Raw genomic sequence first — 22,284 nt, 5'->3', positions numbered from 1 at the left:
ATTTTGATAAGCAGAAGGGATGTCCATACAATGTGAGTTTTATTGCTCTCTCCTGTCAGCTGCCGTATCCTGGGGGAAGTAACCCAGTCCCTCTGGTGGCCGCTGAGCTGATTGTCCTGTGGTTTTGTGACATTGGTGGCGAGGGTCACCGTCTTGCCCTGGGCTTTCCTACCTGTTCTCGGAAGGAACACTAGGACAGCCTGTTGGGGCTTTGATGGGAGATGGCTGTGTGTGGACTTGGCGGGGAGGAGCGCGCCCACTCGTGTGGGCCGGGGGTACATGTGCGTGGTTCTCGCCGGCACAGAGCTTCGGCCGCATGTGCTGGGTGTCACCACGGCACGCTGAGGTCAGTGTCTGTCAGAGGAGATCGGGGCAGCCCTTGCTGTTTGAGGAAGTGGCCAAAGAATACTACAGGTGGCTGCAGAGCCCTGTCAGTTTTAGCAATTCACAGCAAAATGTATGTTTCATGCCTGTCATTTTTAAACTCATTTATGATTTTGTCCTGTTTCTAGTCTTTTCAATTTCTTTAACCAACTTAAAAAAAAGGTCTTCCTTCACGCCAGCATGTTTAGAGTAAATGTGTGTTAGGTTGGAGGTTGTATCCTGTGGGGTGCCCTTCCAGGCACGACCCTTGTGCCATTTCCCCCCGCCCCTTCCACTTCCCCACTCGCTCGTATCTCATCGTAACCACTTCACTGGGCTGCACCTGTCTTCCAATGGATGTGCGATGACAGGATGTCCACTTGTCCCACATCAGAGCTGTGTTTGAGACACATGTGATGCTTTGCAGATGTCGGCTTCTGGAGACTTCTGCTACTGTGGGCGCTGGGGCACATCTACTACTCTGCCAGCTGCACGTTCTGGGCCTGGCGGTTTTAGACACATCCAGTCTCAGTCCTATCAGCAAGTCCTGTTTACAGAGAACTGTGTCGTGACAGGACTGCTGAGCTGAAGACGGGGGCTCCTGGGATGAGGGAGGGCGGAGCAGGGAGGGGCGCTTCCCCTGACATGAGCCGCTGGCCGCACGGGGAGGGCAGGAGCTCACCGGCCTACCATCCGCTCACCATCGGTCTGCACAGATGGCTCTCGGCCCTTTGAAGTCCGTGTGCCCACACCCACTTCCTCGGGCCCTCTTTGTGCGAGGCATTAAGTGGGACCCCACAGCCACGCAGGATGCCCAGACGTGCCCCTCTCCTCCCGTGCTGGGGCAGAGGGAGCTTCTGTTTTGAGTAAGGTCTGTAGGGGACACAAGAGGCACTGGCAGGGTGCCTGGGCACTCAGCTCACCTCTTGGGCCCTGGCCCTGTGGCTTTCCTCCTCAGCTGGCACACCCGTACCGGACGATGGTCCTGAGGGCCATGGAGACGGTCGTGAGCAGTCACATCAGCGAGCTGGACAAGGCTACGGCCAGGGCTGTCATCCTCCTGGCCTTCAGCGAGATGACCAAAGCGAAGGTACGTGGGCACCGGGCGAGCCCCCTCGCTGGCCTTCCCACCGCAGCGCGTGTGGACATGGGCTTAGCCCCCATCCTGCCCACCGACCACCTTCCTGGGCGGGGAGGGCCACCCGTCATTTTAGAGGTGGAGAGCAAAGCAGAGAATTCACCTCTCAGGGTGAATGTAGGGCCCCTACCCGTGTCTGGGGGACCGTGTCCTTCCCCCGTGGTGGAGGGGCAGTGGCCTGGGGTTGGGAGGGTCTCGAGGTCTCTGACAGGTGCTCACTGTCCCCAGTGAGCCGCTTGTCCTTGGTGGTGGGTGTCTCACGCTTGCCTCTGGCCTGCTCCCCTGGATCGAAGTGTCAGCTCCCCCTTTTCTTGGCGCAGGACTTGGTCTGTGACTGGCAGCAGGCCGCCAGCGATGTCCTGGTGGCCGTGGGCACGCGCTTCGTCAGCAGCGTGATGGAGGAACTGCTGCACGGGCTCCAGCCCGGCGTCCTGCCGCATTACTTCGTGGTGCGGACCTTGGCCAATCTCTCCGTGTCTAACGGTAGGTGGCGGCTTGGCCTGGACCCTGGCGATCCTGAGCCCCCGGGCACCTGGGCACCTGTGTCTTGGCAGCCTCACCCTTACCCCGCGCTGAGCACACACAGCTCAAGGCCCTGCAGTGGTGCCGGCGGGGTGCCCCTGCCTCTCCCTGGGGCTCAGGCGTGGGAAAGGGGGGAGCAGAGGGAGGGTGGGGAGCAGGGCCTCTGACGCATCCCCTGTGCAGTGTTCGGCACGGTGCCCTTCCTGACTTCCATCCTTGGCATCATGTTGCCCATGCTGGCTGCGGCCAAACACGACACCATGAGGGGCGTGTTCTGCTACGGTAAGTCAGGGGCTCCTAGGGCGGCTTGGTCGCTGTCTGCCCACTCCTTGGCCTTCTGTCTCCAGGGCCTCTTTGCTGGGGGCATGGGTCCTTTAGGCGACAAGAAAGCAGGACAGGTAGAGGAAGGGTGACTGCAGAGCACGTCACTTCAGCCTCTGCCTGTGTCATCACTCGGCCGTCCCCTCCCTCTGTGTGTCTTCTTGTGAGAACAGTCCCGTTGCGCTAGGGCCCACCCTCCCCCACTAGGACCACATCTTAACTAATGACATCTGCAAAGAGCCTGTGTCCAAAAGGGCCACATGCTGAGGTCCTGCGAAGAAGTGCAGTCCTGGGCCGGTGCTGGGGGGTCTTGCAGACTGGGTGGCGAAGGGCAGGTGTTGAAGCCTGGGCTGCTCACCGCCTGGCTCACCGCAGCCCTGCAGCACTTCAGCGAGAGCACACTTGAATACCTGGCCAACCTGGACCAGGCCCCAGACCCCACGGTCAGGAAGGACGCCTTCGCCTCTGACATCTCCAGCGCCTACGACATCCTCTTTCACCAATGGCTGCCGAGTCGCGAGGCCAAGGTATGGCCCCACCTTGCTGCTGCCCTCTCCCACCCCCGAGCTGGCAGCCACAGGTCCCTCCCACCACCTGGGCCTCTTCTCCTGTTCTGTGGGGAGGGGTGGAGCCATCTATGTACACGTGCCCCCCTCCCTGCTGTGCACTCAGGACGTGGGGTCTTGTTGTAGTGGAGGTGCCCTGTGCAAGGTCTCACTTGCAGGTCCTCACAGAGTGCCTGCAGCTTGTTTCTGAGCCCCAGTTGCCGTGGACACCCACTCCCGCCCCACCCCACTCTGCCTGAGGCCTCGGGCTGCCTGGGGGAGGGCCGAGGTGTGATGACAGCACATGCCTGGCCCCTTTAGCACCCTCGGTCATGTGATACCTGGGGTTTGCCCCCCTGTGGCCCTGGATTCTCGGTGGATGGGCTCTTGGCTGCTCTGTCCTGTATGGACGTGAGCACTGCCATCCTGGTTTGTGTCGCTGTCCCCTCTCAGCTCCGGCTCGCCGTGGTGGAGGCCCTGGGGCCCATGAGCCACCTGCTGCCCAGCGAGAAGCTGGAGGAGCAGCTCCCCAAGCTGCTGCCCGGCATCCTTGCCCTCTACAAGAAGCACGCTGAGACCTGCCACGTGTCCAAGGTCTGGTCTGAGCACTGCCGTTCAGATTCAGTGGTGGGTGGGGACCAGCCGGGTTTCACCCCAGTGCCCTGCACTTGGCCTTGCCTGTTGTCCCCTTTTCTGGTCCCTGCCCTCCCCTCTGAATTCTGGAGGCAGAAATAGGGCTGGGGCTGTGGCTTCAGGGGACACTGATGGCTCCTCTGCCCAACAGAGCCTGGGTCAGATCCTGCAGGCAGCTGTGAGCGTGGGCAGCCGCACACTGGAAGTCCAGCTCGACTCTCTCATGGCCGCTCTGCATGCTCAGGTGGGCCGGGGGCGGGAGTGGGGGGTGAGGTCAGGAAGCACGTTGGCGGTGCCCTGTGGCAGGGGCCTCCATGTGAAGCCGCCGGCTAGGGGGTGCAAGGAGCTAGATTCGGGGTGCGTGCGGCTGTCGCAGACACAGCTATGTTGTCATCTGCTCAACACTGGCACGTGCAGTGTGATGGTGGAGACTCTAGCACAGAGGTGGCAGGAGTGGGTGCGACAGGCTGGGGGCATTTGCCTGGGTGCGGGTATCCAAGGACTGAGTGGGGCAGAGCAGCGGCCACAGGGAGGCCTGGGCAGCGAGGCCCATCAGCTGTGCCGGGCCCATCCCTAAGGTCAGATGAGCGGCGTGGAGGTCACAATACTAGGTGGCAGGGGCTCCTGTGTCACATGGAAATAGATCAGGGAAGGTGTCTTCTGATCTTAATGGATGCAGAGAAAGCTTTTAATGAAGTTGAAGTTTTTTATCATTAAAACCCATTTATCATTAAAACTCTTAGCAACTAGGATTGGAGAGGAATTTCTTTAACTTGATACAGTTTATATCCCAAACGCTCAGCATACGTCATGAAGAATGGGAAACAGGTACAGTCCATTCAGGGTCAAGGGCAGGAAGAGCCACCCTCTCGCGGGTCAGTGGGATCCACGGCCAGCTCGACAAGGAGAGAAGCAGTAAGGACAGGCGGGGGCATGGGGAGGGAGACTGCCTGGCCTCACTGCCCCACGTCCCAGCCGCTCTCCTCATGCCGTCCCTGCTGCTTTTCCTCCATGGTCCTCACCCCCTGGACTGTACAGTTGGCCCTTAAATGACGTGGTCTGAACTGCGCGGGTCCTCTGATTTGCGGATTTTTGGGTAAATGCATGTTGTCTTATGATTTTCTTCACACTTTCTTTTCTCTAACTGACTTTATTTTAAGCATATGGGATATAACACACACAACATACGAAACGTGACGATCAGCTCTTTGTTATCAATAAGGCTTCTGGGAAACAGCAGTGACATTTTGGGGGAGTCAAAAGCTATTGTGTGGACTTTTGACTGCCTGGGAGTTGGCACCCCTAAGCCCGCATTGCTCAAGGGTCAGCTGTGGCCAGTAACTGACCGTTGCCTTCCCTGCTAGGATGGACTGTGCGTAGGGCGTGCTTTGGACTGTTTTAGTCACTGCTGTGGCACCCAGAATAGCACCCGTCCCTTGTAAGCACTCAGTGGCATGTGTTTTGTGGGTGATTGAGTCGTCATCCGAAGAGTCACTCATGTACCAAGTCATTACACACGTGAGAACCAATTAAGTTCTGCGAGGTCGCCAGTTACAGAGCAGCCCACACAAAGCAGCATCTCCCTACACCATAGTAGCCAACGGCAAAGTACCAAAACACCAAAACGTACCATTTACACCAGCAGCAGAAACGTACTAGGAGGTATCTGGGAGTTGGAAGGCCTAGGGTCTCCCTGGAGAAAGAGTTTACAACGCTGAAATCCGGTGAGGACAATGAGAGCTGGGGCACGATATCACTTACGTAATATAAAAGTGACAGTGTGAGAGAGCACATGTGTGCAAAACAAGATACAGGGTGATTAGGGGCTGGGGGTGCGAGGAAGGAAGGGGCCTAAAGGGAAATGGACGTATGTGAAAGCTGCGGAGATAGAAAAATTGTGATCTCCTTGTCTGTGAGATGTCCGTTCATGTCCTTTATTTATTTCTGGGTTTTAGGTTTTGCATATTGATCTGTAGCGGTTATTTAGTCTTGTATCATGTACGTGTACATACATGCTCCTACTTTGTCCTTTATTTTTTGGCTCTGTTTAGGATTTTTTTTTTGCCAAGCAAAATTATTTAATTTTTACACCGTTTTTTCTTGTAGCTCAGCTTTCGTTATCCTCAGGAAAGCCTTTCAAATTCTGCAGTTGTTGTTCAGATTCCCCCATTGCCCCTAAACTTTTGTTGTTTAATGCACCCAGAATCTATCTTAGGGAAGCAGTGAGTGAGGACACGATTTACCTTTCTTCCGGGGACTGCCCATTTGCATAAGTTGTCTATTGTTGTTTAACAACCGCTGCAGGGCCTGGCACCTCAAACATAGTGATCTCGCAGTCTCCCTGAGTCAGGAGCCCGGGGCCGCCGGCTGGTGGCTCTGGTGGCTTTCACACCATCTGAAGGCTCAACTGGGCTGGGGCCTCTGCTTGTATGCGGCTCCTCCTATGGCTGTGGGAAGGAGGCCTCGGTCCCTTGCCATGTGGCTCCCCAGGGCTGCTTGAGTGTCATGGCGGCATGGCACTTGCTCCCCAGAGCTAGAGGTCTCAAGGAGAGCAGGCAGGAGGCTGCGGCACCTTTTATGACCAGATTAGGTCTTTACATAGGAAACAGCAAGGAGCCACCTGGGATGCTGGGGCAGAGCCCTGGGCCGGCTGCCCCTCCCCTGAGAGCTGGCCACGCCCAGGCTGGGCAGGGCCGGTGGGCCGGGGACTTGCTGAGCACATCAGTCACCTCTTCTGGCTCAGAAGATGGGCTCTCCCGAGGAGGGGCCTAGAGCCCTTGGTGCAGAGGCTGCTGGCATCCTTTGCTCTGACCCTGAGGGCTGAGCGGGGACTGGGATGCCACCTGGAGCTCCCCCCTGGAGCATGGGTGGGTGGCTTTAGTGTCACCCGCTGAGGTGCAGTGGAGCCCCGAGATGCGTCGTCTTTTTTTTTTATCAGTGCAGCTTTCCCCCACTATTTTGAAGACGACTGTAGGTGTCTTGGTCTCCAGGCTTTCTGTGTTCCAGTGGGGACTGGATTCCAGCCTGTGCCCAGGCCGGTGCCAGAGGCATGGCAGGGGTCTTAGTTCTAATAAGGGAGTTTGTTCTGGCTGGGGTAGGAGGGCCGTGCCTCTGCCGCTGCCCCTGACCTGCCCCTACCCCTGCCCTGCCATTGTCCCCTTGTCCCCTGGAGCAGATCTGTGTGCCCGTGGAGTCGGCAAGCCCCCTGGTGCTGAACAACCAGAAGGAGGTGCTCCGCTGCTTCACCGAGCTGGGTAAGCGGCCTGTGGCACAGGCCTCGGTGGGTGCCCGGACAGCGGCAGCTCTCGTGTGGTTGGGGGTGACGGGCTTCCTGGTCCAGCTCTGCCTGGGCCTGCCTGTGTGTGGGCCCTGAGCCCGAGCGTGCACCCTCCCCCGCTGGTTTGGAGGCGCAGGCAGAGGGGAGCTGGGACGGATCCCTACCACTCGTAACGTGCACTCACCCTGCAGCGACCTGCTCGCCTGACCGCCTGCTGGCCTTCCTGCTGCCCAAGCTGGACTCTGGCAGCGAGAGGACCCGTGTGGGCAGCCTGCAGGTGCTGAGGCACATCATCAACTCGGCCGGTGAGTGACGAGGTCGGGCACTGGCCATGCTGTATGTGAAAAGGACCATCTTGCTTTGAAGGCTTCTTACAAAATGCTCCCAACGTTCTGTCTTGCAAAAGTGCAAACTTTTTGAAAAGTTGCGAGTATAGAACTATCCACTCAGCCGCTGAGAGCCATCACTAGTACCCACCTTTGACACCCGCTGCAGACGCCGGACACTGCGCCTTGACCCCAGCCTGGCATTGGCCGCACGCCCCGGGGCTGATGTCCCAGAGTCGGCACACGCATCACGCGGTGTCTACCACGGCTGCCCCCTCAGTGCCGGGTCCCTTGTTGGTTAGTTGTCTCTTAGACGTGGACCTTTTGCAAGTGTTGAGGCCAGTTGTCCTGTAGAATGTTCCTCACTTTGTACGTGTAATTTCCTCTCAATTAGATGGAAGGGTCCAGGCGCGAAGCATCTTTTCATGTGTCTACTGGCCACCTGTGTGTCCTCTTTGGGGACATGTCCATTCAGGTTCTCTGCCAATTTTTAAATCAGATTGTTTGGATTCTTTTGAAGTTGAGTTGTATGAATTCTTTATATATTTTGGATATTAACTCTTTATCAGATGTATCATTGGCGGATATTTTCTCCCATTCAGTAAGTTATCTTGTCATTTTGTTGATAGTTTCCTTGCTGTGCAAAAACTTTTTAGTTGGATGCAGACCCACTTGTTTATTTTTGCTTTTGTTTCCCTTGCCCGAGGAGATATATCAGTAAATATATTACTAAGAATCATGTCTGAGAGTTTACTTCCTGTATTTTCTTCTAGGAGTTTTATGGTTTCCGGTCTAACATTTAAATCTTCATCCATTTTGTGTTTCTTCTTGTATATAGTGTAAGAAAGTCGTCTGGTTTCATTTTTTTGCATGTGTCTGTCCAGTCTTCCCAGCACCATTTATTGAATAGACTGTCTTTATCCCAATGTACATACTGGCCTCCTTTGTCATAAATTAATGATCATATAGATATGGGTTTATTTCTGGGCTCTCTATGCTGTTCCGTTGATGTATGAGTCTGTTTTTATGCAAGTACCACGATGTTTTGATGACTATGTATGGCCTTGTAGTATAGTTTGATATCAGGGAGCGTGATACCTCCAAGTTTGTTCTTTCTCAAGATTTCTCTGGCTATTTAGGGTTTTTTGTGTTTCCATATAAATTTTATTCTAATTCTGAGAATGCCATTGGTATTGTAATAGGGATTGCATTGAATCTGTAGATGGCTTTAGGTAGTATGGACATTTAACGATATTACTTCTTCCTACCCATTAACAAGGTATACCCTTCCATTTATTTGTGTCTTCTTCAATTTCTTATTTCAGTGTCTACTAGTTTTCAGAGAACAGGTCTTTTACCTCTTTGGTGACATTTATTCCTAGGTATTTTATGCTTTTTGATGCAATTGTAAATGGGATTGTTTTCTTAATTTCTTCTCTGATCGTTACTGGTGTATAGAAATGCAACAGATTTCTGTACATTGATTCTGTATCCTGCAACTTTACTGAATTCATTTATTAGTTCTAATAGTTTTTTGGTGGAGTCTTGTCATCCGAAAATAATGAGTTTTTCTTCTTCCTTTGTCATTTGGATGCCTTTTATTTCTTTTTCTTGCCTCACTGCTCTGGCTAGGACTCCCAATACTATGTTGAATAACAGGGGTGAGAGTGGGCCTTCTTGTCTTGTTCCTGATCTGAGAGGAAAGGCTTTCAGCTTGTCACCACTGAGGATGAGGTTAGCTGTGGGTTTGCCATCAGTGGCCTTTCTTATGTTGAGGTGTGTTCTCTCTATTCCTACTTTGCTTAAAGTCTTATAAAAGGATGTTGAATTTTGTCAAATGCTTTTTCTGTGTCTGTTGAGATGATACCACGGTTTTTATCCTTTATTTTGTTAGTGTGATGTATCACATCGATTTATGGTATTGAACCACCCTTGCACCCCTGGGATGAATCCCACTTGGTCATGGTGTATGGTCCTTTCCTTTTAATGTCTTGTTCAATCTGGTTTGCTAATATATTGGTGAGAATTTTTGCATCTATGTTCATCAGGGATATTGGCCTATAAGTTTCCGTGTGTGTGTGTGTGTGTGTGTGTGATTATCTGGTTTTGGTATCAGGGTAATGCTGGCTTCATAAAATACGTTTGGAAGTGTTTCTTCCTCTTTGGTTTTTTGAAATAGTTTAAGAAGGATAGGTATTAATTATTTGAATGTTTGGTAGAATTCACCTGTGAAGCTATTTGGTCCTGGACTTTTATTTGTTGGGAGTTTTTTTTTTTATCATTACTTCAATTTCATTGCTAGTAATTGGTCTGTTTAGATTTTGTATTTCTTCCTGGTTCAGTCTTGGAAGTTTATACGAGGTCAGACAAGTTTGCGAACTCATCCTAGAAAAAGTGCTACATACCTCATTGCTGAATATCATTGCGGTCACCTTCGAAGTCCTCCCCTTGGGGAGCTGTGCACTGATGCCAGCGCCTAGTCCACTCTTCAAAGCAATTTTGGAGCTCTTTTTCTGGAATGGCCATCAGAGCTGTCGTTGTATTACCCATGATGTCCTGAATGTCATCAAAATGTCTTCCTTTCGATATTTCCTTTATCTTCCGGTAAAGAAAAAAGTCACTGGGAGCCAGATCAGGTGAGTAGGGAGGATGTTCCAATACAGTTATTTGTTTACTGGCTAAAAACTCCCTCACGGACAGTGCTGTGTGAGCTGGTGCATTGTCATGATGCAAGAGCTATGAGCTGTTGGTGAAAAGTTCTTTTTCACGCAGCCTTTTCAGGGTTTCCAGGTAGCAAAATTGGTTAACTGTTTGTCCAGTTGATACAAATTCTTAATGAATAATCCCTCTGATATAAAAAAAGCTTAGCAACAGCGGTTCAACAAGTTCGCGAACTTAATTGTCAGACCACGTATACTTCTAGAAATTTATCTATTTCTTCTAGATTGTTGAATTTGTTGGCATATAATTGTTCCTGGTAGTCTTTAATGATTCTTTGTATTTCTGTGGTGTCGGTTTTAACTTCTTCGTTTCGTTTATGATTTTATTTATTTGGACTCTGTCTCTTTTTCCCCTTGATGAGTTTGGCCAAAGGTTTGTCTATTTTATTTATCTTTTCAAAGAACCAGCTCTTAGTTTTATGATCTTTTCTATTGTTTTTTAAATTTCTGTTTTGTGTATTTCCATTCTGATCTTTATTATTTCCTTCCTTCTACTCACTTTGGGTTTTGTTTGTTCTTTTTCTAGTTCCTTCGGGTGTAAAGTGAGATTGTTTATTTGGGATTTTTGTTTTTTTAAGTTGGCCTGTGTATCTGTGATGAATTGCTGTAGTGCTTTGTAGAAAGTCAGGTGACCATAAGTATTAGTCTGCTAGGACTGCCTTAATCAAGTACCACAGACTGGGGGGCTTATGCAGTATAAACGTATTGTGTTGCAGTTTGGAATCTGGAATCTAAGATCACATTGTCAGCGGGCAACCTTTCCTTCTGAGGCTGTGAGGAAGAATCTGTTCCATGCTCCTCGCCTGGCTCCCAGTGGTTGCTGCAATCCTTGGTGTTCCTTGGCTTGTAGAAGCATTACCCTGATCTCTGCCTTCATCTTATCTCTGCAGGCATCTCCCTGGGTACCTGTCTGTGTCTTAAATCCCCCATTTTATAAGGATACCAGAAGTACTGGATTAAAGGCTCACCCTATTCCAGTGCGACCTCATCCTAACTTAATTAATTATATTTGCAATGACCCTAGTTCCAAGTAACATCTGAATTTGGGGGGCATAGTCAGCCCATAACATTATATATTAGCAGCTATATTCCAGGACTCAGTTCTGTCCCACCGATCGTACACCAATATCACACTCTCAATTCTTGTTGCTTTATAAAAAGTCTTTCAATCCGGTAGAGTACATCAGATTGTTCATCTCCATTAAAAAATCTTTTTATTGTAGGACAAATCAGAGGCACAAACTGCACAAATGTGTGGCCTAATGACTCATTCTAAGACAAACTCCTTTGTATCTCTAACTCTTGAGTTGGACTTGTCTCTCCAGAAGCCCCTTTCCTGCATCCTGTTCCACTCATAACCCTTCACCCACCTGATAAGTAACAGTTCCTCTGATTTTATAGTAATCACTTCACTATAGTTTTATACTATTCGCTGAGATGCCTCAGGTTAGTCCTGCCCATTAAAAAAGAGACATATACAGTTGACCCTCGAACAATCTGGTCTGAACTGCGTGGGTCCATCCATGCGGATTTGTTTCAATAAATACTGTAAGTATATTTTCTCTTCCTGAAGAGTTTTTTAAATAACATTTTCTTTTTTCTAGCTTATTGTAAGAATACAGTATATGATACAAAATATGTGGCATTTGACTATTTATGGTCTTGATAAGGCTTTCAGTCAATTAGTGGTTACGTTTTGGGGGAGTCAAAAGTTGTACGAGGATTTTTAGTTACGCAGGGAGTCGGCACCCATAACACCCACATTGTTCAGGAGTCAGCTGTACTTAACTATCTCCTTTTGGAGGCTCAGCCCGTGGTGGTTTTGTTTGTTTGTTTTTAATTGTTGCAAAATACAAATAACAAATTTTACCATCCTAACTATTTATAGGTGTGCAGCTCAGTAGCATTAAGTACATTCACACTGTTGTGCAATCATCACACCGTCCGTCTCCAGAACTCTCTTCACCTTGCTAAACTCTGTCGCCATGAAACAACCCCCCATGTTTAAGTCTCTTCTAAGTTACAGGTCCCCCCGTCCACCCTTTTCTTTCCCTTGTGCCTTCTCTGAGGAAGCACCTGGGCCACTCGGCCTGCAGACCCCACAGCTGAGGTGTGCTGGCCGCGTTGTCAGGGGCACACCAACATGTATGTTTTCTGTCTGAACTTGCAAGCTGGATTCGGAGGCAGGGTCAGGCTCCAGGTCAATCCTTTGGCCGGACTGGGAGGCATGTGATTCTGAAATTCTCTGTCCTGTGACTTTGGCAGCACTAGGGGCAGGTTGTTGATGCTCTGATTCGGTAATTTCTTCTTCATCGATTCGTTGGAATACTTGATAAGAGGTACTTCTCTTATCTACCATTGGGTTACCCAGAGCTGTGGCTCACATAGAGAAGGGGGGAGGGGGGTCCATCCTTGATTATTTTCTTTTATTTATCAGTTTCCAGGATAATATATTGGTGACCTATCATCTTCCAAAGGTGACTGTTTCTCTTTAAAACAAATATATGGGCTTTTGGATTTAAACAGATTTCATGGATTTCAATTTATTGCAATTCTTATCATTACTGAAGCTCAAATTGCATCATCTGTGGTAGTGGGAGCTTCTTCAAGTCCTGGGTCCTTTGACAGCCAATGTTCTAGGCTCATCTTGTGTAGATACAATCTCGTAGAGGCCCAAACCTGGAATCAGCATTTATCCAAAAAGCCCAAATTTGCTTTAGTGAGAAATTATCTTTTAAGACAGTGGTTTGGTGCTAGGGCTTGTTACATGTAGGTGTGCCATTTGTGGGCCTTCATTAGCAGACAGGGAGGTAGATAAAATCCCTTAGGAGTTCACACTGACACTTCTGAGTCATCACACTGTAGAGCTTTTACTTCTTCTCTTTTCTCTGCTCCTCTACTCTGGGAATCTGGCTCTCGGGGTTGATAGATTTAGAACATCCTATGCTTCCTCGCTTTGTCTCCTGAATACACGCGAGCCTAACCCTGGAGCAACGCTGGTGCTCCTACCACCTGTAAGATGATAAAAACATGAAGCCTAGTTTGCAGGTGCGTTCCTCATCCTCCCGTCATCGTAGCAGCTGTGTGTGGTGGCTGCATGAGCTAGGTGGCCGCGCCTGTGTCCCTCCACTGGTCCTAGTTCCCCAGGTAACTGCAGGCATGATGCTGCCCTCCAACCTGAGTGCGTGTCTCTGCTCTTTCTGGTTGTTGAAGTTCATTCTCTAGTAGGTTCCATAGGAAGGGTTCATGGGAACTTAGTCCTGATTTCTGCTTTTTGATAATAGTTTCTTTGTGCCTTTGTACTTAGTGGTCAGTTTTGCTGGTTATAAAATTCTTGGTTCACATTTCATTGACTATCCTGCAGCCCTACGCTACCAACCATCTAGCTTTTTAATGAGGTGAAATGTCATTTGGGGTAAAAAGTCATTTGTCCCTTGGAGAGAAGCGGTTGGGCTTTTGCTTAGACGCTCTCCTCCTTCTCCATTTGTAGGGCCACGTTGAGGCCAGACCCCTGGTGATGGGGCCTTGGGCCTCATGGTGGTAGACAGGCTGGCTGACCTTAGTCTCAGTGGGGACACTGAGCCGTCTTTTTGTTTTTTGCAGCTGCTCAGATGGAAGTTAAGAAGCCCTTTATCCTCTCCTCCATGAAGCCTCCTCTTCTGGACACTAATAGCAAGGTAAAGCGTGGGGCTAGCCAAGCTCTGCCGTGAGCAGCTGTAGGGAATGTGGCCAGGCTTGGATCTGAAGCCACCACTGCCCAGGCAGCCCCTCAGCCAGACCTGAGCATCAGTGGGCGCATGGGGCCGGTGCTGTTGGGTGGTATGTCTGGGACTCCCCACATTTCACTCCTGATACAGTTCCCCCGTTGTGAAGTTAGGCACTGGTTCCCAAGACCACTCTCAGGTTCGAAAATCCTCTCGAAGGACTCCAGAACTCACGAAAGCTGTCACACACAGTTATGGCTCATAACACCCACAGACACAGTACAACCTCTGCCAGGGAAAGATGCTCTCCCATTTGTCCTCTCCCCGTGGAGTTGTGGGCAGCGATGTGGCAGCACGCAGGGAGGCTGCCAGCCAGGGAAGCCCCCAGCCTGTGTCCAGGGTCTTTGTCAGGGCCCCCGTCACACAGGCCTGTATGGCTGACCTCTGTCTCCAGACCCTCGGGAAGCTGAGCTGGTATTGTGTGGTCCTGGATGAGGCGCCAGCTCTGGGAAGAGGGTGCTGTTTTCAGCCACCATGACCTGGCCATGCCACCAGATGGAATCACGGAGTGGGGCTGGACAGAGGGCTAGAATTCCCAGGGATGTTTGGGCAACAACTGCAAATTGTGGGGCCTCTCAAGGGTGAGGCAGAGCAGGGCTGGTAGCACATAGAAGCACAAGCCTGTGCCAGGAGGGATGGCAGGTGTGGGGACAGGAGAGCAGGCCCCCCAGACGTGAGCACATCCTCAGGCTGGCGAGAAGGCCACCTATGTAGTTTAGGGCCTGTGAGGAAGGTGGGGGTGCAGGCACAGGTAGAGATGCAGATACTGGTGAAGGTACAGGTGGGTACAGATGAGGGTACAGGTGGGTATGTGTGTGGGTACAGGTGAGGGTACAGGTATGTACAGGTGAGGGTACAGGTGTGTGTACAGATGAGGGTACAGGTAGGTACAGGTATAGTTACAGGCACAGGTACAGGCAGAGAAAAGGGCGAGGTTCAAGTCTCCACACGGACTGTCTGGGAGCTCTCCCTCTGAGCACCTTCCTCATCTTGGCTTTGTGCAGGTGAAGCGGGCAGTGGTGCAGGTGATCAGCGCCATGGCACACCACGGCTACCTGGAGCAGCCTGGAGGCGAGGCGATGATCCAGTACCTCGTGCAGCAGTGCGCGCTGCCCCCCGAGACAGAGGTAAGGGGCCGTCTGACCCACCTGCCCTGTCCGGGACCTGTCTGCTCTGTTGGGGAGAGTGGTCACCAGAAGCAGCCGGGCCCCCTGGAGCTCAGGTGGGTGGGCACATGCGTGGCCTCGGGCTGTGTACCCAGCAGCTTCTTCCAGTGTCTAGCCAGGGCTCGGCCCCTCGGTGGTTCAGGTCCTCAGTCCCCACAACTCAGAAAGGAGACGCAGACAGGCATTTGGCTCTGAGGCTTTTCTGTTAAGAAAGTTACTAAGGAAATCCAGGTCGTTGCTGAGGAAGAGCAAGGCAGGCGCGGCGTGATCAGCTGTCTTAGCTGTTAGGGCCCTGCGTGTGGGGACTGGAAGCGCTCTTTCTACATTAGAGAACTAACAGGCTCCCACGGTGGGAACGGCACTTTTAATTCCTTTTGTTAAAGAAGATTCTCTTGTGAAGTCTCTGAGTCCTCGTCCACATTCTGAGTAGGAGGAAATCTAAGAGTTCGAAATGATTCTGAAAGCAGCAGCTGCTTGGAGGTGGAAGCCCGGATGGACATGTGGGTGTGCGCTGTCAGTCTTTCTACTTTTGCGTGTGTTTCAAATGTCTGCGATGAAATGTTTAAAAACAAAACTGACTTGTGGGCGAGACAAGGTGGCCTTTGGCGGTTGGCCTGACTCTGCAGAGGGAGGTGAGCAGCGGTGGCAGGGGCACGGGGCTCTGGCCACGGGTGGAGCAGGGCCATCATGTTGGGCTGGGCCAGGTGAGTGAGCCCAGCCCAATGGATTCTGGAACCGAGAGGTACAAGGGCAGTGGAAGAGAGAAAAGGGGGTCCCAAAAGCCTTGCTGGTTCTTAGATTCCCCTAGAATGTCTTTGGAGAAACGTAAGTTACAGAGTAGAATTATTTATTGCTCATTAATATGCTGTTTTGTCTGTACTTTCCCCCAACTTTCTTTTAAAGTCAGGGTTGTTGCGTGTAATTTGCATAGAGTAAAACGCACCCGTGTGAGTGTTCCGTTAAGCTCATAGCCCCACGCCTCCGCCCACCGCATCACGTCAGGTTACATAGCGTTCCAGCGCCCCGACCTCCCTCTGTCTCCTGTGGCCTGCCCCCCTCCACCCCAGGCTCTGGCTGCTGTCAGGTTTTCTGTCCCCGAGGGTCACCTTTTCCGGAATGTCATCTAAGTGCTGCTCAGAGCCCTCCGAGACTGACTTCTTTCTCGTGTGTCATGCGTTTGAGGTCATCTGCGTTGTCACATAGACCAGTCATTTGCTCATTTTTATTGTGAGTAGTATTCTGTCATATGCCTGTCCACTCACCAGTAAAAGGACATTTAAATTGTTTCCAGTTAGGACTGGAGTCACATGACCAGTTGGGTACAGGTTTCTGCGAGAGCATGCGTTGGACACCCTGGGGAAATACCCGGGTGAGACACTGCCGGGACTAATGGTTAACTTCATGAGAAGCTGCCAAACTGTCCTCCAAAGTGGCTGCACCGTGTTTGACACCCACGGGCATGTGTGGAGGCTCCTGTGGCTCCATGTCCTTGTCAGCACTCAGGGCTTTTGGTCAGTGTTGTTTGTTTGTTTCTTAAGCCTTTCTAAGGATTGGTATCTCACTGGGTTTAATTTGCATTTCACTGAGCACTGGTGATGTTGACCTTCTCCTCACTTGCTTACTTGCCGTCCCCTTTGAGCACCTCTTGTAATTGCAGAAGTCAAATATGACTTGTATTCATATTGGTATATATTGGTATATATTGAGTATTACAATTTTAATAGTTTTTTTTTTAAAAGATTTTATTGGGGAGGGGAACAGGACTTTATTGGAGAACAGTGTGTACTTCCAGGACATTTTTCCAAGTTAAGTTGTTGTCCTTTCAATCTTAGTTGTGGAGGGCGCAGCTCAGCTCCAGGTCCAATTGCCATTGTTAGTTGCAGGGGGCGCAGCCCACCATCCCTTGCAGGAGTCGAGGAATTGAACTGGCAACCTTGTGGTTGAGAGTACATGCTCCAACCAACTGAGCCATCCTGGAGCTCAGCGGCAGCTCAGCTCAAGGTGCCGTGTTCAATCTTAGTTGCAGGGGGCGCTGCCCACCATCCCTTGCGGGACTCGAGGAGTTGAAATGGCAACCTTGTGGTTGAGAGCCCACTGGCCCATGTGGGAATCAAACCGGCAGCCTTCGGAGTTAGGAGCACGGAGCTCCAACCGCCTGAGCCACCGGGCCGGCCCTACAGTTTTTCCCTTTCTTAAAATGTGTATGCGTTTTTTTGGCACCCTCACTGTGTGTGTTTGTGTGTGTGTGTATGTGTATGTGTGTGTGTATATATATATATATATATATATATATATATATATGTATATGTATATGTATATATGTATATGTATATATATATATATATATGTATATATGTATATGTATATATATATATATATCAGTGTGGACTCATGGGTTGCTATTTTATATTTTATGCAGTGGTCTTTATCCATGTCTGTCATTAGTTTTGGTGGTTACTTTGTGCAGAATGTGGCCTGTGTCCTGGGGGCCTGGCCCCATCATTCTCCCAGCCTCTCCTCACCTTCTGGTGCAGGTGATGTCCCAAGTCACCTTGAACTGTCCTTGCCTCCAGCTCTGGGGACCCTTTCAGATGAGCCCTTGTTATCTTTTATCTCTGAAGAATTTGTCTCCTTTATTGCTCTGAATCTTCTGGCTCTCTGTTCTTACTTCTAATTCCAGTATTCTATTATCTGCTCATTAGCACTTCTCTTTTTCTTCCTTTGAAGTTGTCAGTCTGTTCTTCCAAGTCAGTAATTTCTTCCTCAGCATAACCATTTCACTATTAATTTCCTCAGTCAAATTCTACATTTCAGCTCTTATAATTTTTCACATTTTTTCCTTGTTCTTGGTTCACATATTTTCGCACCTACAGTATGTTGTTTAGGTTAAGTTTATGTTCTCAGCCCGTGTGTCCTGGTCTTTCTGTTTGTGATGGACTTTGTATGTGGTCTCAGTGGTCACTGTCAGCTAGTTTGCATTTTCAACGTGGGTTCTTTATTAACCCAGCGTTTCTTCAGGATGTTTAACATTTCCTGGGTGGACAGCTTTCCATGGCTGTTGTGGATTTGTAATTTTTTTGCATTATCTGCATTGAATCTGGTCAGGCTTGTTTCTGCTTTTAAGTTTGTCGAGATACTCTTTTTGGCCCAATGGATGGTCAGGCTTTCAAAGTTGTTCATGCGTATTTGGTATATTTTCAGAGCATGCTTTTAAAAATTGTTATTCAGGCCCAAGTATCGCAATTTTTTCTCCTTGGCCTTTGCTTTCTAAGTGAGAGGTGCTCACAGGCTGCACTCATTGCCGGTTCCGTTTTCTGTTTCGCTCAGTGCTGGCTTTCGGTATTTGAAAGCATGAGTGGAAGGCCCCACAAGCGTTTAGGAAACCGGTCATTCCCTTGCTGGCGAGCTTCCCAGGGAGCCCAGCTGACTGGTCTGCCCAGCCTCCATGCAGGCTGTGTCCTCACGGCCCAGAACCCACGACCCACCACAGTGCCCTGCCTTTGCCTCCCCACCCCAGCCTCAGAAGCCTGGCCCCGAGGGCGAGGAGCTCCCCGCGGACAGCGTTCGCGCCGTCAGCGTCAGGACCCTCTACCTGGTCAGCACCACGGTGGACAGGATGAGCGATGTGAGTGTGCAGGTGCTGCTCCCGCCCTGTGACTGACCACTCCCCTCCTGGCCCCTCTGCCCAGCGCTTACTGAACTGTGCGCCCAGGGCGTTCCTGGGCCACCCTGCGCGCCAAACCGCCCAGAGCGCTGCAGTGCCTGCGGGGTAGGTCCTGGGAGGCTGTCACCCCTGCAGACACACTCCTGAGATGTACCACGGCGCTGCCCCAGGTCCTCTGGCCGCACCTGCTGCAGTTCCTCATTCCCGTGCGCTACACCGGGGCGCTGACCCCGCTGTGCAGGAGCCTTGTGCACCTGGCCCGGAAGAGGCAGGAGGCAGGGCCCGGCGCCCTCCTCATAAAGTACGACGGCCACGGTGCGCAGAGCCTGCGGGCCAGTCCCAGGACCCACCCTGACCCTGACTCCGCCCCCAACCCGGGACCCTACCCACCACCCCGCCCCCAACCCCGGTCCCCGCCCTGTCCCCTCCCCCCAGGCCCTGCCCCTTACCTAGCCCCGCCCCTCCCGCTCTAGTCACACCCCTGACTCCACCCACGGCGGGCATTCCCTGAGCCAGTCGTGTCCTTTGCAGTGACCCTGCCATCTCCCTACGCCATAGCCACGAGGCTTCTGGTAAGCGGCGCAGCGCAGCTCTGCTTTCACCTTTCTGACAGCCGGCACCCTGCGAGGGCCATCAGGAGAGGAGCGGGCTCTCCCCTCTGTCCCTCGGTCTCCATCCTCGCGCTTTCCCGGAGGAGAGGACAGTGCCTCGCAGTTGGGGCTGGTCAGGCTCTCCTGTTGGGATTTTGGGGATCTGCCTCTCCAGGCGGCTCGTTGCCTCCACCCCAGCACCTCGTGGCCCAGGCATGGCCGCGAGCTCCCACCTCCACCTCCTGCAGGCCGTGTCTTCCAACCCCTACCTGGGAGACGGCCGCGGGGCGGCCTCACTGGGGCTCCTGAACGTACTGCACCGGGACATCCACCCCTTGCTGGGTCAGCGGTGGGCGACAACCATCCCCTTGCTGCTGGAGTACTTGGACGGTGAGGCCCCAGGAGGTGGGCGGGCCCTTCACCCAGTCAGGGGAAATGCGGGCCTGTGGCGACCAAGGTTTTGTAACTTTGAAGAAATATCCCTTCCGTGGTTCAGGAAAGGGTCTGGAGAGCAGGCCAAAGGATGCTTCCTGCTGGGTGGCACCTGGGATGTGGGCCCAGCTCTGGGCTTCCTTTGTGTCAGGAAGGTGGGGCGGGGCCTGGGCCAGGTGGGGGTGCTGGAGTGGGCCTCGGCAGGGTACTCTGAGCACTCCCCTCCTGCCAGGCTGACAGGTGACTGACTGGTTATTTCAGAACACACTGAGGAAACCCTGTCACAGAAGGAATGGGAAGAAAAGCTACTGGTGGTGAGAGAAGGGAGAAGAGACCGAGGGTGTGGCTTGTTTTGGGCTTGGAGACCTTTTCTGGCCTCGGTGGGGAGAGCTTAGGGCGCTGTACCTTCCTCGGGTTATGATGCCTACCTTGACCTAGTGGTGTGGCTGGGGAGGGACAGAGGGACAGGCAGGTGACTCTGGGGTGAGGACTGTCTGCTGCCCTCACAGATTGCCCACCCTGCTGTGACAGGGCCAAATTACAGGGGCTTTGAGCTGTTCTGGCTACAGCAGGCTTCTGTCCCGTCCATTGGTTGGCCCAGAGCTGTCTGTGCCTCTAGCCCACTGCATGTCTGACCACCCAGGTTTTTCTCTGCCTGGACTCGAAGGTCATCCACAGACCATTCAGAGCCATGGCACAGGACCCCTTGAGGTCACTGTGACACCCCTGGGCCTCAGGCCCCTCCCCACCCAGCCCTGTGGGGGGCTGAGCTCCGGGCCTCTCACTGGTGCTGCTCCTGCCCGCAGTTCCTTCGGGACACTCTGGCTGTTGTGTCTGACAACACGTGGGTTTGCCAGCTGAGCCTGGAGATATGCAAACAGCTACCCTGCTACAACGGGACACCCCAGGAGAAGGTGACAGGGAGGGGACACCTAGGAGGTGACAGGGAGGGGAACGCCTAGGTGACAGGGTGGGGGACGCCCCAGGAGAAGGTGACAGGGAGGGGGATGCCTAGGAGGTGACAGGGAGGGGGATAGCCTGTCCAGGTTTTCTGGGCATGGTCCTTAGGTCCAAGTTCCTGTGCCTTGATTCTCTGTCACTTGCTGCCTGAGCCTGTCTTGCCCTTGTGGCTCTGCTAGAACCTGTGAGCCACCTCATAGTGGCTGGTGGCTGGGGGACGCAGGAGCCAGGGTCCCCACCTCCTTCCTGCTCCTCAGATACTGCCCAGAACTTGCTGGCTCCATGCAGTAGCCAGTGTTATGGGCTCCTGACAGACCCTCCCTTGTTGGGCTGGCAGTGCTGGGCCTCCCTGCACTCGGTGCCAGCACCGCCATGCTCCCTGGCTTTGCCGCAGAACTTCCTGTATAAATGCGTGGGGACCGCCCTGGGTGCCGCTTCCAGTAAGGACGTGGTGAGGAAGCACCTGCAGGAGCTGCTGGAGTCGGCCCGATACCAGGATGAGGCTGAGTGTGAGGTGCTGGCACCTTTTCTGGGCAGCACTGGGCCTGCAGGCTGCTGACAGTGCTCAGCCGTCCCTCGGCCAGAGCGTGCGCGTGCGCCTGCATGTGCCCTGCATCGTGTGGGGTGTGCACGTGTGGATGGATGTGCTGTGGCCGTGTGGGGTGTATGTGCCATGTGGATGCGTGTGCTGTGGACTGGGGCGGTATGCGCGTGTGCATGGTGTGTACCCACCATGCTCCACCCAGGTGTGAGTGCCCCCATGTGCCTCTCCAGGGCCTCGCCTGTTGCTTCGGCATCTGTGCCGTGTCCCACCTGGATGACACCTTGGCGCAGCTGGAGAACTTTGTGAGGTCGGATGTGTTCAGGAAATCCATTGGCATTTTCAACATTTTTAAGGTACAGAAGTCAGGCTGACGGCTGGGGAGAAGGTCGGGGTGGGACTGGCCTGTGGTTTTGTCTCAACTGTGGCTCCTTGCGTTTTGCGGGCCTGGGCGTGGGGGGTCCTGGAGCTTCCTGGGCTCGCAGGCCGGGGCTGGGAGATGCATCCAGACTTAGCTCCTCGAGGACGGGGCTGCGTGTGTGGCCTCCTTCCCAGCTGGTGCCAAGGGGCAGGCAGCCCTCTGCCAGTGGGGGGCGATGAGGCGCACTGCGGCAAGGATGGCTGCTGCTTCCTCTCCCGTCCCAACAGCTGTCTGCTCGTCCTCTGCCACCTGGTGGCTGCCGGAAGCTGCTATCTTGCCATAGGCCGATTCAGGAGGTGTAGACCACCACCGTGGGCCGCCACCCCAGCCCTTGGCCCTCCGTTTTCTGTCCCAGTTACAGAACCTCAGGGCTGGACTGGGTGTGTAGGGCCGGCGCCCACTTCCCAGGCGCATAGGTGTGAACAGGCTCCCAGGACGGAGGGGCCCTGACTCTCGGCTCCCCAGCTCTTCCCCTGTATGCCCCTCCCACCTCGGTTCCCAAAGGGCCTTAGTCTGGCCTTCTCTGCTGTCCCCAACTGAGGGGCTCTCCCTGGCATTGGGTAGCACCGTCCACCTGGTGAAGCCTGTGACGTTGCTGAGTGGCTCTGCCCTTCACCAGAGGGACTGGGGGAGTCAGTGCGAAGCCTCCTGTTGGGGATGGTTACCTGTGTAAGTGACGTCCTACTCGTCCTCTGGCCTCAGGACCGCAGTGAAAACGAGGTGGAGAAAGTGAAGGGCACGCTGATCCTGTGTTACGGGCACGTGGCGGCCCGTGCACCCCGCGAGCTGGTGCTGGCCAGGGCGGAATCTGATATCCTGCGGAACATCTTCCAGTGCTTCAGCACCAAGGTGGGCGCCTGGGCAGCGCTGGGCGGGCGCTGGGCCAGCACCACACATCGTA

The 22,284-nt window shown here is 52.7% G+C and overlaps 1 protein-coding gene across 5 annotated transcripts in view; it reads left to right on the top strand.

Annotated features, from left to right (window-relative positions):
- MROH1 (maestro heat like repeat family member 1) overlaps positions 1 to 22,284 on the top strand; it is a 50,246-nt gene that overhangs the window by 9,139 nt on the left and 18,823 nt on the right. For 3 of the 5 annotated variants that reach the window (XM_074316511.2, XM_088799221.1, XM_074316508.2), the window contains exons 5-23: positions 1,322 to 1,453; positions 1,822 to 1,984; positions 2,207 to 2,305; positions 2,720 to 2,871; positions 3,343 to 3,483; positions 3,674 to 3,766; positions 6,698 to 6,776; positions 6,991 to 7,104; positions 13,449 to 13,522; positions 14,614 to 14,736; positions 18,293 to 18,412; positions 18,610 to 18,754; positions 18,971 to 19,011; positions 19,278 to 19,419; positions 19,723 to 19,775; positions 20,268 to 20,375; positions 20,816 to 20,935; positions 21,196 to 21,318; positions 22,086 to 22,232. In XM_074316511.2, the coding sequence (XP_074172612.1) occupies positions 1,322 to 1,453; positions 1,822 to 1,984; positions 2,207 to 2,305; positions 2,720 to 2,871; positions 3,343 to 3,483; positions 3,674 to 3,766; positions 6,698 to 6,776; positions 6,991 to 7,104; positions 13,449 to 13,522; positions 14,614 to 14,736; positions 18,293 to 18,412; positions 18,610 to 18,754; positions 18,971 to 19,011; positions 19,278 to 19,419; positions 19,723 to 19,775; positions 20,268 to 20,375; positions 20,816 to 20,935; positions 21,196 to 21,318; positions 22,086 to 22,232 (2,169 nt within the window). The remainder of the gene's footprint in view (positions 1 to 1,321; positions 1,454 to 1,821; positions 1,985 to 2,206; positions 2,306 to 2,719; positions 2,872 to 3,342; positions 3,484 to 3,673; positions 3,767 to 6,697; positions 6,777 to 6,990; positions 7,105 to 13,448; positions 13,523 to 14,613; positions 14,737 to 18,292; positions 18,413 to 18,609; positions 18,755 to 18,970; positions 19,012 to 19,277; positions 19,420 to 19,722; positions 19,776 to 20,267; positions 20,376 to 20,815; positions 20,936 to 21,195; positions 21,319 to 22,085; positions 22,233 to 22,284) is intronic. The other 2 variants (XM_074316512.2, XM_074316510.2) reach the window with 1 other exon arrangement.

Source organism: Rhinolophus sinicus, chromosome 6 (assembly GCF_057876585.1).
Source record: "Rhinolophus sinicus isolate RSI-liver-muscle chromosome 6, RSI-T2T, whole genome shotgun sequence".
NCBI classification, from domain to species: domain Eukaryota; kingdom Metazoa; phylum Chordata; class Mammalia; order Chiroptera; family Rhinolophidae; genus Rhinolophus; species Rhinolophus sinicus.
Note: the sequence above shows the minus strand (reverse complement) of the source record. Positions and strands in the feature narration are given on the sequence as shown.